Raw genomic sequence first — 13,162 nt, 5'->3', positions numbered from 1 at the left:
CTGAGGCAGGGGAATTGCTTGAACCTGGGAGACTCCTTCTCCAAAGTATCTCTACTTCCACCCAAAGCCCACTGTTAGTGATGCATTCCTTAGGCTATTTTTGTTAACGTGCCTTTGACCTTGTGATGCCTTCTGAGTGAATTTAGGCCTCTTTTTCCTACAGTGAGTTGACAGAGCAGCGAATCCTGGGGATGTGGTTATAGAAGGAAGGGCAGCGGAGGCAGCAATACCGGAGACGGCTTTTCCAGGCCACCGCTCGATGGGGCCGGGTCCTCCCAGCTGTTCCGGATTGGGGGAGGCTGACTGTAGCTGAGGGCGTCCTCCCTCCCCACCTTCTTCCTCCCTGCATCACATCCTAGCCAGAGGGTTAGGGGTCTCCCATGGAGGCCTCTGGGGTTTTCCTGGTGGGCTGCCGAGTAGGTTCCCTGGGCTGGGCCACACGGTGGAATATCAGCCTGGTTTGCCTCTTGTTAGCAGGGGAGTTGGGGCAGGTTTTCTGAATATCTCTTTTCATCTATGAAACAGGAGCAGAGGCTTCTGCCTCCTTCCCTAGGGCCTCAGGAGCCTAAAACCAGGTGGGCCCAAATTAGAGGAATCCTAAGGCACCACCCAGATGCACCCAGAGGATCCTGGGAGGGTGAGGCTGCTGCGGTGGGTGTGCTGGGCCCCGGGGTAGAGCAGCTGCAGCTGGGAGGCCCCTTATTGGAGGCAGCCCCCGCCCCCTGTGCACACCTGCAGTTCTGGAAAGGCCTGGGCTGAGTCTTGAGAATCACACCCTGCTGCTGCCGTCTCCGAGTGCCCAAAATGCTGTTTGTGGCTCCTGAGACCCAGGTATAAGAATTACTGGCAGTTTCTTGGGGGCCCAGCCTGGGGCCGGGGGATCGCCGTTCCCACCTGACCCCTTTCTCATGGAGAAGTTCCCTGGTCCCTGGGACCTGGAGGCGCTTTCTAGGGAGCAGGGTTCATGCTCCCCACGTTGTTACATAACGTGAAACCAAGGGCGTGCTGCTGCAAGTCTGCGACGGGCCTGGACCCCGCAGGGCAGGAGCCCCAGCTCCTCCAGGGTGAGCCCCATCTGGCTTTGTGCCTTGCCGCCGGGCCCTGGTATACTCCAGGGTGGGAGGGAGACCCAGGCTTCTAGGACTCTGCCTAAGAGCAGTGGGTCCACATCCGAGCCGCCATGGCCCATGTGGTCGGAGCGGGCGGCCCTCGGCTTCGGCCCACTTTCCTCATGTGGCTGTAGGAGGGGTCCCGGGCTCCCCACTGTCACTGGGACAGCCCCCACGGGTATCGGGGTGCAGACATTTGGCTCTACCCAGGGCTTTGTTAACAAGAAAAATGGAGCAGGGGGTCTTGCTCCGCGCCTGAGGCCTCCTCCCGCCATGGCAGGGTCTGCTGGGCTCCAACAGACCTGAGTTCCCCACCTTGCTGGGGTTCATTCTGAAGTCCTCCCCTGGGCAGACCCTCCCAGACACCAGGTCACCAGAGAGGCGGCCAGGCCCAAGGAAAGCTGAGGCCGCACCTTCACCCAGACGCTGGCCTGTGGCTCTCAGCTCTCCTGTGGCCTCCACGAGGGGACCTGGAGGGGACAGGCCTGCTCCCTCCAGAATTGTGTGCAGGGACAGGGCGTCCTGAGGAGGGGGTCCTAGGCTTCCTCTGACAGCCCCCTGGGAGCGGCAGCAGTGGGAGGCCTTGGGCAAGCCGGGAGGGGCCAGGGTTCTGCTTCCTCGGCATTCGGAAATAGCCCAGCGCTTGCGAGTGGGTGCTCGGCGGGGCTGAGAGCTCGGAGGTGGCCCAGCGTTTGGGAGTGGAGGAGGCCAAATGTGACGGGGATGGCTGCTTGTCCGGGCTCCACTCTGTCCCCTCACTCTGGGCACTGCTGGCTTGTAAGGCTTGTGGCTGTGGTTCAGTCAGGGAGGGAGGGAGGGCAGTCGCATCGTCTGAAGCCAGCGGGACAAACACACAGGGACACGCTTCTGCCCCTTTCAGAGGCCACAGTGTATTAAAACCGCTCCATCCATAGCATGAGCGTCATGGGCCCCCGGGGAGTCTTTCTCCTGCCCGCCCTGGGCCCGGTGCCTGCCCCGGCCTTGCTGAGTCCCCAGCACAGTGGTCACAGTGCGGTGCCAAGAGGGGGCCTCAGAGCTGAGGGTGACACAGAGCAGGGGGCCTCAGACCGGCCCAAGTCAGGATTTGCCCCCTGAGGTACCTGCCATGGAATTGGGGGCCTGGGGCAGAGCAGAGCAAGGGAGGCCAGGCAGTTCCCAGCCCCAGCCCGTCCATGCCTCCCACAACATGCCAGCACCTCTCCCTTCCCCGAGGCGGCGAGGAGCCGCTCAGTGACTTGAAGGTGCTTTGTCCTCTCCAGGTGAGGCGCAGAGACTCAGGCGTCACCTCCCTGAGGGCTGCTGTTGAGGCCATGGCCTGCCCAGACAGGGCCCAGAGCTGTCTCCAGGCTTCCTGGACACCCAGGGTCATGGCCTCGTGACTGCTCCGTGACACCCTCCGTGTCAGACGTGGAGCAGGCTTGGACATGGAGAGCTGCCCCCATCGCCGCTCCTGCTGGGAGGTGGGTGGCGGGTGGGCTGCCCAAGGGGTGAGACAGGCTTGGCCAGTGGCCAGGTGGTGAACACATGGCCGCGACTGTCGGCCTCACTGGGCACCAGTCAGAGGCCCACATGGCTCCAGGGGACACTGTGTCTCAAGCCTCCTTCTGGAAGGCCACAGGAAAGGGCAGGCTGGCAGGTGGCTCCGCTGTGCCCTGGAGTTTGGTGCTGCCTGGTGAGGGCCTCCCAGACACAGGATCATGTCATCAGGGGTCGAAGAGTAGTGGGAAGGGGAGGTGGGGACTCCAGTGGCCCTTGGCGAGGGCAATCGGAAGTCAGCCCTGCTCCCTAGCGGGTAAGCGTCTCCCCTCAAGTGACAACTGGTGGAGGCTCCTGTGTGTCCGGCCCAAGCTGTGGCCTTCAGGGTGAGGACAGCCACCTCCCCTGCAAGTAAATAATCCAGAACAGAGCCTGGAAACACTCCTTAACTGAGAGGGGGAGGGAGAAGGCAGGAAACAGTGACTGCTCTGTGACGGCCACAGCTGCCCTGGGGCTGGCGAGCAGGTAATCCTTGTTGGCCTGAGGCCCTGGAGAACAGGGGATCCCATGGCCCTGACAGTGACCCCTCAGAGAGCTACAGGCAGTTGGCGTAACCCTCAGTATGCTCAGAAGCCAATCCAGGGGTCGCTGAGGTGGTGCACACCTGTGGTCCCAGTGACACAGGAGGTCAAGGCGAGTGGATCACTTGAGCCCAGGAGACAGAGGCTGTGGTGAGCCGCAGCACTGCACTCCAGCCTGGGTATCAGAGAGTGACCCCACCTCTAAGGAAAAGAAAGTCAGCCTAGGAGTCCGAACCCCAGCAGCCCTGCGGGTGCAGGAACCGGGTGGTCCTCTCGGAGGAGGGCCCAGTGTCTAAATGGCTCTGTGGGACCCTCCATGGCTGAGTGAGGCTCGGGCCCAGGGCGCACACGGGCTGCAGGATGCACCCCCAGCACGAGCGGCCTGGGGAGGACACAGCCAACCTCCAACACAGACACAGCTGGTGATTCCACACCGTGGAGCATAAAACCCAGTCGAGGCTGCTAGAGATGCTCCGAGATGTTTTATTTAAACTTTTTTTTAAAAAAAGACAGCAATAATTAATGCCAAGAACAGAAAAGAGTGTTGACGCGTTGCTCAGCCCGCCAAGCGGGTCCTTGCCCAGGACAAGCTCTGCCACCGCTGGGTGCTGTCCCCTCCCACAGGGGGGCACAGTCAGCTTTGAAGGTGACAGGGGGCCAAGGCCAGGACTCTGGGTGGAGGAGGCCCCTGCTCTGCCGGCCCTGCCTCTGCTGGGAGCGGCCACAGCCTGTGGCCGGGGTGCTGGGATTTCTTCCTAGTCATCAAAGAGAAACGCACAAACCTCAAGGACCCAGACACACAGCAAGTGGCCCAGGGCAGACGCCACGGCTCACCTGAGCTCCGGCAGCTGCCCCACTGCTCCTTCCCTCCTTGCCCCAATCCCCCAATGCTTGTTTTGATTGTTTTTTTAAAAAATATAATTTTGTAAATGTTCCATAAAAATACTATTATTCCTAGTCAAACACAGATATTGCAATATGAAGAGTAACTGCTCTGTCTTTGCTCTATAAAATGTGAAAAGATTATCACACTGGATCATATAGAAAAGATGCCAGGATTCCTAAGTATCACAAAAGCCAGTACCAAATGCGCAAGGTGGAAGCGGGGTCGGGCTGGGCAGGGCGGCAGCCTGGGTTCCTCCCGGCTCGACTGTAGAGCACGGCTCGCGCACCACCGGTCCCTTCTTCCCACGAGAGGGCATCATGGCTTTGAAGAGACAGCAGCGGCTCTAGGTCCCAGTGGCCAGCCCTGCCCAAGGAGGCCGCCTGCTTGGCCAGAAGCACCGAAGAACCCAGCGACGCCGGTGGGACCAGGCGGTCCTGCTCTGGTGGCCTCAGCGGCTGGTCCATCTTCAGGCCCGGAGGCTTGGCCCCGGCTCCCCTCCTGCGCAGGTGCAGGCTCTTCCTGGTCCGGTGGGGCGTGCTCCCGAGCAGGTGCCAGGTGCGACACGGGGCCCAGGCCTGTCCCTTGACCCCAGATGCAGGCGGGTGGCCGCGCTTCTCTTCAGTTCTCTGAGAGAGACAGGGCCAGGGCGGCCTGGAACGCGGCCTCCTCGTCAATGCTGTAGTCCTGGAAACAGGAAGGAGAGACGCACCGGACTTGAGGGAGACAGGAAGGAGAGGTCCCCTCTGCCCATTACCCACACAGGCGTGTCCACCCTTCCTGCCTCCCTCCAGCAGGACACAGGAAGGACCCAGCTCTGTTGTTCCCACGGGCACGGGGCCTGCGCAGTCCTCCCGGGGGTGAGAAGGTGCCGACTAGAAGGCGTGACCATCACCCGCTGGGTGGGGGCACTCGGACAGCTGCTGGTTCAGCTCGGACTCGAAGCCCTGGGGTTTCTGAGGTCAGCAGGCCGGCCAGGGTTCCCTGACCTCTAACAGTTTCCATTCTCGGCTGGCAGGGCGAGTGACAGCCATCGCCAGGACTGTGAGCCAGGCCAGGGATGAACAGGGCTGGGCAGGGTAGGGGCCGCACCAGGAGTAAAGAGTTTGTGCGAGTATCTGCAGGCCTGGGGGCCAGGTGCGTGCCTGACCTGCGGCGGGTAGGAAAAGGAGACAGGGCTGGAGTGTTCAATGTTGATGGAAGTCCTTCCAGCTCTCTCCAGAAAGCTTCCAGAAGGAAGCCTGGCTCACCCTCGAGGGGTCCTGTGGGGTGGACAGGCAGGGACCTGCCCTGTGTGGTCCACATCCCCGAGAGGCCCGGGCACCCTCGAGTGGCCACTCAAACTCAGCTGCCATCACTCCCCATCTGCAGGCAGCCCCCACAGAACCTGGGGGGAATGTGGTCACCTGAAACGAGGCCTCTGTTTCTGGCTTCCTCTGAACCCTGCGGACCCTGAGGCTGGCGAGGGGCCCGAGCAGGAGGAGGGTGGATGAGGAGGAGGTGGGGGAGGACGGTGCCGGTGGGACGCCTACCACAAAGGTGTCATAGGAGAACTTGTGTCGGTGAAGCAGGTGCTGCAGGAAGTTGGCGCTCTTGTAGCTGGGGTCCCCCCAGGGCATTGCTGAGCAGATGGGGCACACCTGGAACGGGCACTGGGGTCAAGCCGAGCTGGACCGGGGAGAGGTGCGGTGGCTGCAGTGGGACTGGGGGACCTCCCCTGAGCCCTGTCAGTGCTGCCTCAGCCTGGGAAGGCACCCCAGACCTGGAGGCGTGTGCCCCGGTGACAAGTGAATTATTCAGTGCGCGTCACCCTGAAGGACTTATGGACACTCCCTGGTTCCCAGCAGGTGCTGCTGGGGCAGCCAAGTCCCCACCCTGGGTCCCAGGAGGCTTTGTGGCCTGGGCATCCCCGGACTCGCTGGGAGCAGGCTCCTGGGCCTTGCACGGTCCCCCCACAGGCCTCCCCTAGCGCAGGCGTCTCTTGGGGCAGGCGCTGCTCACCACGCGGTTGGGGTCGCTGCGGTGGCTTTCCACACAGTGCTTCACCAGCTCCTGCTGGTCCAGGTTGCGGGCGCCGCAGTACGGGCAGGCGAAGGTGGACCTGTTGGGGATGTTGCTGGCAGGGCAGGGGTAGAGTGAGTGGCCCGGCTAGGGGTCTAGGGGCCCTGCCTCCCCACTTCTCTCAAACACAGGCGTGGCCCTAGGCCTGCCCTCTGTAGGCTGCAGGAGTGTGGCAATGGCTGGGTCCCCCCGTGCCTCTGCACACCGTGGCCTCCTGAGGACACGCCCAGGACCCTCGTCCACCCCACACGACCAGGCCAGCCAAATGGCAGAGACGCTGCTGGTGCTGCCCTGGGAGGAACGGTCTCTCGGCCCATCCACCTGCTGGGAGGTGATGTGTGGGCCTGGCCTGTGCCCTCCTCTTGCTCCCCACACCCGAGGTGTCCCTACCTCAGGGGGCCTGGTGGGTATGCCAGGGAGGGCAGCACAGGTGCCTTCCTGCAGGGTGGCAAAGAAGGTCCGCTTCCCCAGAGCGGACCCGGCCCGACTCCCCAAGCCTCTGTGGGGTGGGGCACTGCACTTGCTCCCAGAACGTGGCAACTGCTGAGGGCGGTTCCTCTCCCCTGTACTGCAGGGCGCCTACCTGGGGATAGGCTGGGATGTGGGCACCACGGGGACGAACTTGGGGCAGTTGGCCATCTGCTCCTGGACCTTTAGGCAGGACGAAATGTGGACTCTCATCTTTGCCAGGGTCACCTAGGAGACAGGGCGGGGAGGGCAAGGCGGTCCTGAGAATATGGAGGGGCCGTCCTGGGGAGGCCGAGACCTCAGGTGTCCAGGACCAGAGAACTGTGAGCAAGTGCCTGTGTCGCCAGCACCAGAGAACTGTAGCAAGTGCCTGTGTCGCCAGCACCAGAGAACTGTAGCAAGTGCCTGTGTCGCCAGCACCAGAGAACTGTAAGCAAGTGCCTGTGTCGCCAGCACCAGAGAACTGTAAGCAAGTGCCTGTGTCGCCAGCAGCAGAGGGATCTGGTCCCTTCTGCCGCTAAAACAAGCACAGGCACTGGGCAGCCACCACTCCATGGCCAAAAGCAAATCACTGCAGGATGATGTGGCCGAGGGCAGAAACCCGGCTGGAGAAGGGTGGTGGGAAACAGGTAAGGACACCTCTGGCGCCCACGGGGGTTCAAATACCCGCTCCAGAAAAAGGAAGAGGCCAAGTGGAGGCCACTCAGAAACGCCCCAGGCTGGGGACAGATGCTCCGTGGGACTGAGGGGCAAGCTGGGGATGCTTCCCTGGGGGCAGGGCGCCATCCGCCACCCACAGCACACCCGCTGTCCAGGGCGATAGGTCACAAGACCGCAGGTGCCTGAGATCCTCCCGGACACAAGCCTAGCACCCAGCTCTGCGCAGGGCTGCTGCTGGGAGACAGTCGCATCTGAAGACACAGATCAGAGAACCGGGCCGCTGTGGTGTGGGGGAGGTGCTCTGCATGTGACCCATTCTGATCCTTTCTGTCTGCCCAGGAGAGAGGAACTCTGAGCATGGGAGAGACGGGAGGTGCCCAAGCACCCGAGGCCACAGCCTGCTCAGCCGCACCACTCTGCAGTCCAGGGCGGCCCCCGGGCATCTGGACCTTTGACCTCGAGGACAAACCACCGAGGAGCCACGCACCAGAGTGAGTGCTTCACAGAACTTATGACCTGAGATGTGGCAGTGCCGGGAAATGCAAATGCAAAATCAATTCTAGCTGCTCAGTCCTCCAGAAGCCACTGAAAGACACGGGCATTGGCTGGGCCCTCTCCACCCTGAAGTGGATGTACCGGGGAGGGCCACGGGGCGCAGGCCAGGCTCCAGGGCAGGATGGAGATGGGGGCCAACAAGGCCTATGACAAGCTGCAGGCCCTCAGGCTGCTCTGATGTGGGCGTGTCAGCGCCCATCAGCCCGGCTCTGGCACTCCTGGCAGCTGGAAGGTGCTCGGCCCTTAGATGTCCTTGACTCTGCCTGTGGCCCTCGTGACCCTGGAGTCCCCAGCGCTGTCCCCAGTATCGCTGGCAGGGGAAGGCTGCATTGGGAAGGTAGGCCCCTGGTCCCTACACGGGCCACAACCCACATGGGTTCCCCTGGCCTGGGCTAGGCGGCTCTGACAGTGCTGCCCTCATCGGGTTGGCCCCCTCAGCTGTCACCACGGGAAGTGAGAGATGAAAACCGGAGGGGAGGGGAGGGGAGGGGAGGGAGGCGCCGGGGCCGGCTTCCTGGTGCAGAAGCAGAGGCTGCAATTACTCAACAGGAAAGAGAGACGGCCCCGGCCCCCGCCCTCTGCGGAACCCGTGGGCTGAGGCTGCCCATCAAGTGACCCCCGGCTCCAGGACGGCCCGAGCAGGCGGGTACCTTTTTGTTGCAGCCTCGACAGGGCGCTTTGTAGGATGAGAGCTGCTTCTCCACGTGGGTGGCCTTGTCCACCTTCTTGGGGTCGAAGGGCAGGCGGCAGAGTGGGCACAGTGGGGATGGCACCTGCAGGCAGGGCTGGAGGCACTCCCCGCAGAACCTGCAGGGCACAGGGGCCTGAGTGCCAGCCCGCCGCTCGGGTCTCCCGAACCGCACCGCAGGCCTCTCTAGGGGCCCTTCTTAGGACCCAGCATTTGTGGGGTCCACAGGGGCAGCTCCCCCTACTGCTATCGCCGTCTCTGGAGCTGGAGATGGTCACTCCTATGTCCAAGGCCCACCAGCTGGATGGGCCCCATCTGGCTAAAGGGTGGCCCCCGTCCCTCCTGACAGTAGGGCCTTGTGGTTTTCTGGCTAGGGGCAGAGCCGTAGCTATGGCTGTCCCCACACGTGGGCCAGAGGAGCTCCATAGGCAGGAGCCTCCCGCTCGGCCTACCGGTTCACCCTCACATGGCAGCAACAACGGGGTGGGCTGTGGGGCACAGGGACAGCCCGGGAACTCTGGAAACTCTCCCAGTTCCACACTCTGGAGGATAAAACCTCAAACAACCGTGGGAAAGGAAACTGCCAGGCCCCAGGGGCTCCGGACGCATTGGACAGGGAAGGGCCAAAAGCCAGCCAAGTGGCAGCACACCCTGAGGCTGGGTGGCAGGCACCAGGCTTGGGACAGCTTCGCAGGCAGGAGGGGGTCCTGCTCCATCTAGGTGGAGGCTCAGGTCCTGGGCACCATTGGGGCACCTGAGGCTCCCACGGGCCCTGGCTCTTGGCACTGCCCCTGGAGACACCACATCATGAGGACAGACTGAGAGTCCCGCAGCCCCGTGTGCACTCCAGGCTCCGGCAGCAGGGGCTTCCTTGGGCTCACACACCCTCCTGCTGGTATCTACAACAGCCTCCCACTCTGCAGATGCACACACCCCTTGGAGGGGAGCACCACCAGCCAATGGGAGCACCAGGCACGAGAGCCTCTAGCACAAGCACAGAGAAGGAGCTTAATACCAGGGCAGCCATATCTGGCCTCATGAGGAGCACTGTGGGGACAGCTGAGCTGCAGCAAGGAGCTGGAACTGAGGCGGAGCCCCTCAGCCTCAGGAAGGCTGCAGGACCAGGGGCATGCAGGGCTGGTGCAGGAGCCCCACTGGACAGAGGGGCTGTGGGCAGGCCCTGAGTTCACAAACGACTCAGTTGAATTCAGGGCCAGAGTCCTCTTTGCTGTCAAGAGATTTCCACATCCCTCTCAAGAAAAGGCCCTTCCTGCAAGGAGGAAGGCTGAGGGCCTCAGGCAAAGGCGGCCAAGTGGGCATCTTAAGTCCCTCCTGCTGTCCCCCAGGCCCTCTTTCCCACCACTGGATTCGCACGGAGCCACCACCTAGCTGGTGGCTCCCACATTAAACTTCGTGTGAGAGAAAGTGGGACTCTGCTTGAGACCTGTCAGAAAGTGAATAAGCCTTTTCCTGCAAAGAGGTTGCTCACTTGACCCACCTTACCCGAGGCCTCACCAGGCGCCCCAGCAGGTCTGCAGAGGAGATACCCACACCAGGCGCCCCAGTAGGTATTTCCAGGGTCATCCCTGGCACTGACCCCTGGATTCCAGCCAGGGGCGCCGCCTACTTTGCCCGATCACGGTAGGAAGGTGCTGGTAAGATGGACCACATGGGGAGGCCTCAGGGAGACCCCCATACTCAGGCACTCATGGCAGGGAGAAGTGGAAACAGCCCAGGTGCCCGTTGGTAAACGCACGAAGAGACGAAGTGTGGCATGCACACGCACGGAAAGGGCGTTCGGCTGGGAAGAGGCGCCACGCACCGGGAGGCCTGGAAAACAGTGCCGGGCAGACAGCGGGCACGGCCCCCCCGTGTCGCAGGAGTCCACTCACACTCAACGTCCAGCAGAGACAAACCCAGTGACCAGAAAGCAGAGGAGCGGTTGGCAGGCGAGGGGGACGGCCCTGGGTTTCTTTCTGGGGTGGTAAGAATCTTCTGGAATTGCGTTGATTGTTGCATAACTGCAAACACACTGGAAATGACTGGATGGTGCACCTCCCAAGTGAACCGTGAGCTGCCAGAGACCGGGGGAGTCTCGGCTGCACAGCACGGCCACAGGCTGAGGGGAAGGAAAAAGGTCCCGGGCAGAGCTTGGGAAGACAGGAAAGGTGCCTAGGAGGTTGGCTGGGAGGAAGCCAGCCCGGCCGGCAGGGCAGCTGGGCCCGAGGAGCAGGAGGCAGAACGAGGCACCCGCAGGGTGGATGCTCTATCAGCCTGGTTTGCAGTGGCGGCCACAGCCTGGTGTTCAGAGAGCCAGCGGCCGGGAGCAGTGCCCGCCTCCCCCACAGGAAGTTCCTGTCTGCGCCCACCCAGGGGCTTGTGCTGAGCAGCTTCTCAGCTGAAGGAAGTGGCTGAGGGCGATGGGTGTGGGGGCGTCAACAGCCTTGCCAAGGGAGGGGCGACACGCACTGGCCCTCCCAGCAGCACCCGGGACTGCTGATGTGTCTGCTACACTGGCCGCTGCACGAGCTGAAGAGCCAGGATGGCCCGTGCTTCAGGGACCTGCCTGGCTGGCAGGCCAGCACCCTCAGCAAGCCCCACAGCTGTCTTGCACGGGTGGAGGCTGCTCTCACAGCCCTTCCAGACAGGTTCACGATCATGCGTGTCCTGGCCCACAGGCTTCTGGTTACAGAGGTGGCTCACTGCTAGGACTGTCCCCTGAATGACAACAGCTCCTGCTGGGCCCCAGGGGGCCTCCTGCCCGAGGGCTAAGCAGGGTGCATGCCCCCACACTGGGATACTGTTGCCGTAAGAGATCTACCCTGGAGGAGGAAGCTGCTCTGGTTTGGGGGCTTGCAGAGGGGACAGAACCAGACCAACAACAAACTTCCGAAGGGAACCCGAAGAGCCTTTCAACTTTGTGGTCATTTGCATGCATGCCTTAGCAACACCAACAAGAAACAAAGTTAGAAGCAGAGAGAGAACAGCCAGAAAACAAAAGCCAGCAGGAAAAGTCGGGGAGAAAAATCTTTGAAAGGCAAAGGCTATGTGAAAAACTCTCGCAGTGAGACTAGGAAGGTTATCAAATTCTACCAAGAGAAGCGTGGGGGAGGGGAGTTTGTAGGAAAGATGCTCCACAATTCCATGTAGTTCTGGATTCTGTGTTATGGAAACCACATTTTAGGAAAAGATGGCAAATACCAATTTGTGCAGGCTAGGAAAGGGGAGGTGCCGTGGGCAGCCACAGCACGGGGCAGGTGTCGACACCCAAAGCCTCCGGGAGGCTTTTCTAAAACGAGGCCTAAGTCAAGCCTCAGCGCTCAGTAACAGATGAGAAGGTGCAGAACGCACCTTCAAACACCCGGTCCTACCTGCTCCCAAGAAGGAAGTCCCACCAGGCGCGGTGGCTCACGCCTGTCATCCCAGCACTTTGGGAGGCCGAGGCGGGCAGGTCAACAGAGGTCAGGAGTTCAAGACCAGCCTGGCCAACATGGTGAAACCCCGTGTCTACTAAAAATACAACAATTAGCCAGGCATGGTGGCGGGTGCCTGTAATCCCAGCTACTCAGGAGGCTGCAGCAGGAGGATCACTTGAACCCAGGAGGTGGAGGTTGTGGTGAGCCAAGATGGCGCCACTGCACTCCCGCCTGGGTGACAAGGGCAAGACTCTGTCTCAAAAAGCCCGCTGAGAGGCTGCCCCACCAAAATGTCACAGCTAAGTGAGATGGAGGAGCAGGGGCAGAGCCTTTAGCAGCCTCACAAGAGAAATAGGTAGAGCTGTCCCAGCGTGGGCAGGCGCCTGTGCCGCCTGACACAGGTAATGAAGGCAGCTCTGCATCCTGACACTGGCCCAGCCACCTCCGTGGGTGACCAGCGCACACCCACCTAGCGGTCCCAGCTCCCTCTGTACCAGGAGCCTCTGGAGTCAGCTGCCTTTGCTTGCAAAATGTTCTAGAACCTCCTACCAGCCTGGGTGCACCCCCCTCCACTCCACCACCTCAGCAGCTCGGATGTCTGCGGGGAAGCCCTCCTGCTCTCTCTGTACCCTGCCACTGCTAATTGTGCTCAAGAGCTGTATTATTCAGCACTTGGGAGAGAGCAGACACTCTGATCTCGGCTTCCTCCCAACGGGGCTGGCAGTTCCAGAATACTTGAACACAGCTCCCCACCAGGAGAGCCACGTCCTCGAGTTTCTGTTCCTGAAACACCCTGGAGGAGCCGGCTGTGAGCCCTGGTGCAGCTGGAAACCCCAGCAAGGTGGTCAGGGTGTGCTCCTCTATGGACGAGCCTGCCTGGCTACTCAGTGATCGGTGTGACCCAAGTTCTCCTTCAAACAAAACATAAGAACATCAGACTCCAAGCCCCTCTAAACTTTAGGGAACTCCTTTCCTCTGTAGTCAAAACAGGCAGACAGCGGGTCCGAACAAGAGTTGATAGCAAAAGCCACAAGTCATTTATTTACAGCTGCCCATTCCAGCCCCACAAGCCCAAATCCACCACCATTAGCGCAGCGGTGGTACCTGCTGCCCTCTGAGTACCCGAGCGCCCGCCGCAGCCCCCGGGGACCCCAGGGTTGGGCAGGGCCGCAGGTCGCCCCGTGAACCGAAGCAGCAGTGGGACCCGGCGCCTGCGGCTGGCGCGAAGGAGGTTGGGCGGAGGGGGGATGCGCCCTGAAGGGCAG

The 13,162-nt window shown here is 61.7% G+C and overlaps 2 protein-coding genes across 4 annotated transcripts in view; both read right to left on the bottom strand.

Annotated features, from left to right (window-relative positions):
- SNAI3 (snail family zinc finger 3) overlaps positions 1 to 4,516 on the bottom strand; it is a 20,427-nt gene extending 15,911 nt beyond the window's left edge. The window contains exon 1 of the mRNA XM_011928080.1: positions 4,339 to 4,516. Coding sequence (XP_011783470.1) covers positions 4,339 to 4,516 — 178 coding nt within the window. The remainder of the gene's footprint in view (positions 1 to 4,338) is intronic.
- RNF166 (ring finger protein 166) lies at positions 3,632 to 8,603 on the bottom strand. 3 transcript variants are annotated; one of them, XM_011928006.1, is made up of 5 exons: positions 8,444 to 8,603; positions 6,694 to 6,806; positions 6,051 to 6,165; positions 5,582 to 5,689; positions 3,632 to 4,736 (listed from the first exon to the last, which is right to left on the bottom strand). In XM_011928006.1, the coding sequence occupies exons 2-5, from the start codon at positions 6,789 to 6,791 to the stop codon at positions 4,671 to 4,673; spliced, it is 387 nt and encodes a 128-aa protein (XP_011783396.1). In that variant the 5' UTR covers positions 6,792 to 6,806; positions 8,444 to 8,603; the 3' UTR covers positions 3,632 to 4,670. The 3 variants fall into 3 exon arrangements, with proteins under 3 accessions (XP_011783396.1, XP_011783397.1, XP_011783395.1); XM_011928007.1 differs by lacking the exon at positions 8,444 to 8,603 and adding an exon at positions 7,726 to 7,772; XM_011928005.1 differs by lacking the exons at positions 3,632 to 4,736; positions 8,444 to 8,603 and adding an exon at positions 7,056 to 7,242 and having other exon boundaries at positions 5,058 to 5,689; positions 6,694 to 6,913.
- Positions 8,604 to 13,162: the final 4,559 nt, after the last annotated feature.

Source organism: Colobus angolensis, unplaced genomic scaffold, assembly GCF_000951035.1.
Source record: "Colobus angolensis palliatus isolate OR3802 unplaced genomic scaffold, Cang.pa_1.0 Scaffold76, whole genome shotgun sequence".
Taxonomy (NCBI): Eukaryota; Metazoa; Chordata; class Mammalia; order Primates; family Cercopithecidae; genus Colobus; species Colobus angolensis.
Note: the sequence above shows the minus strand (reverse complement) of the source record. Positions and strands in the feature narration are given on the sequence as shown.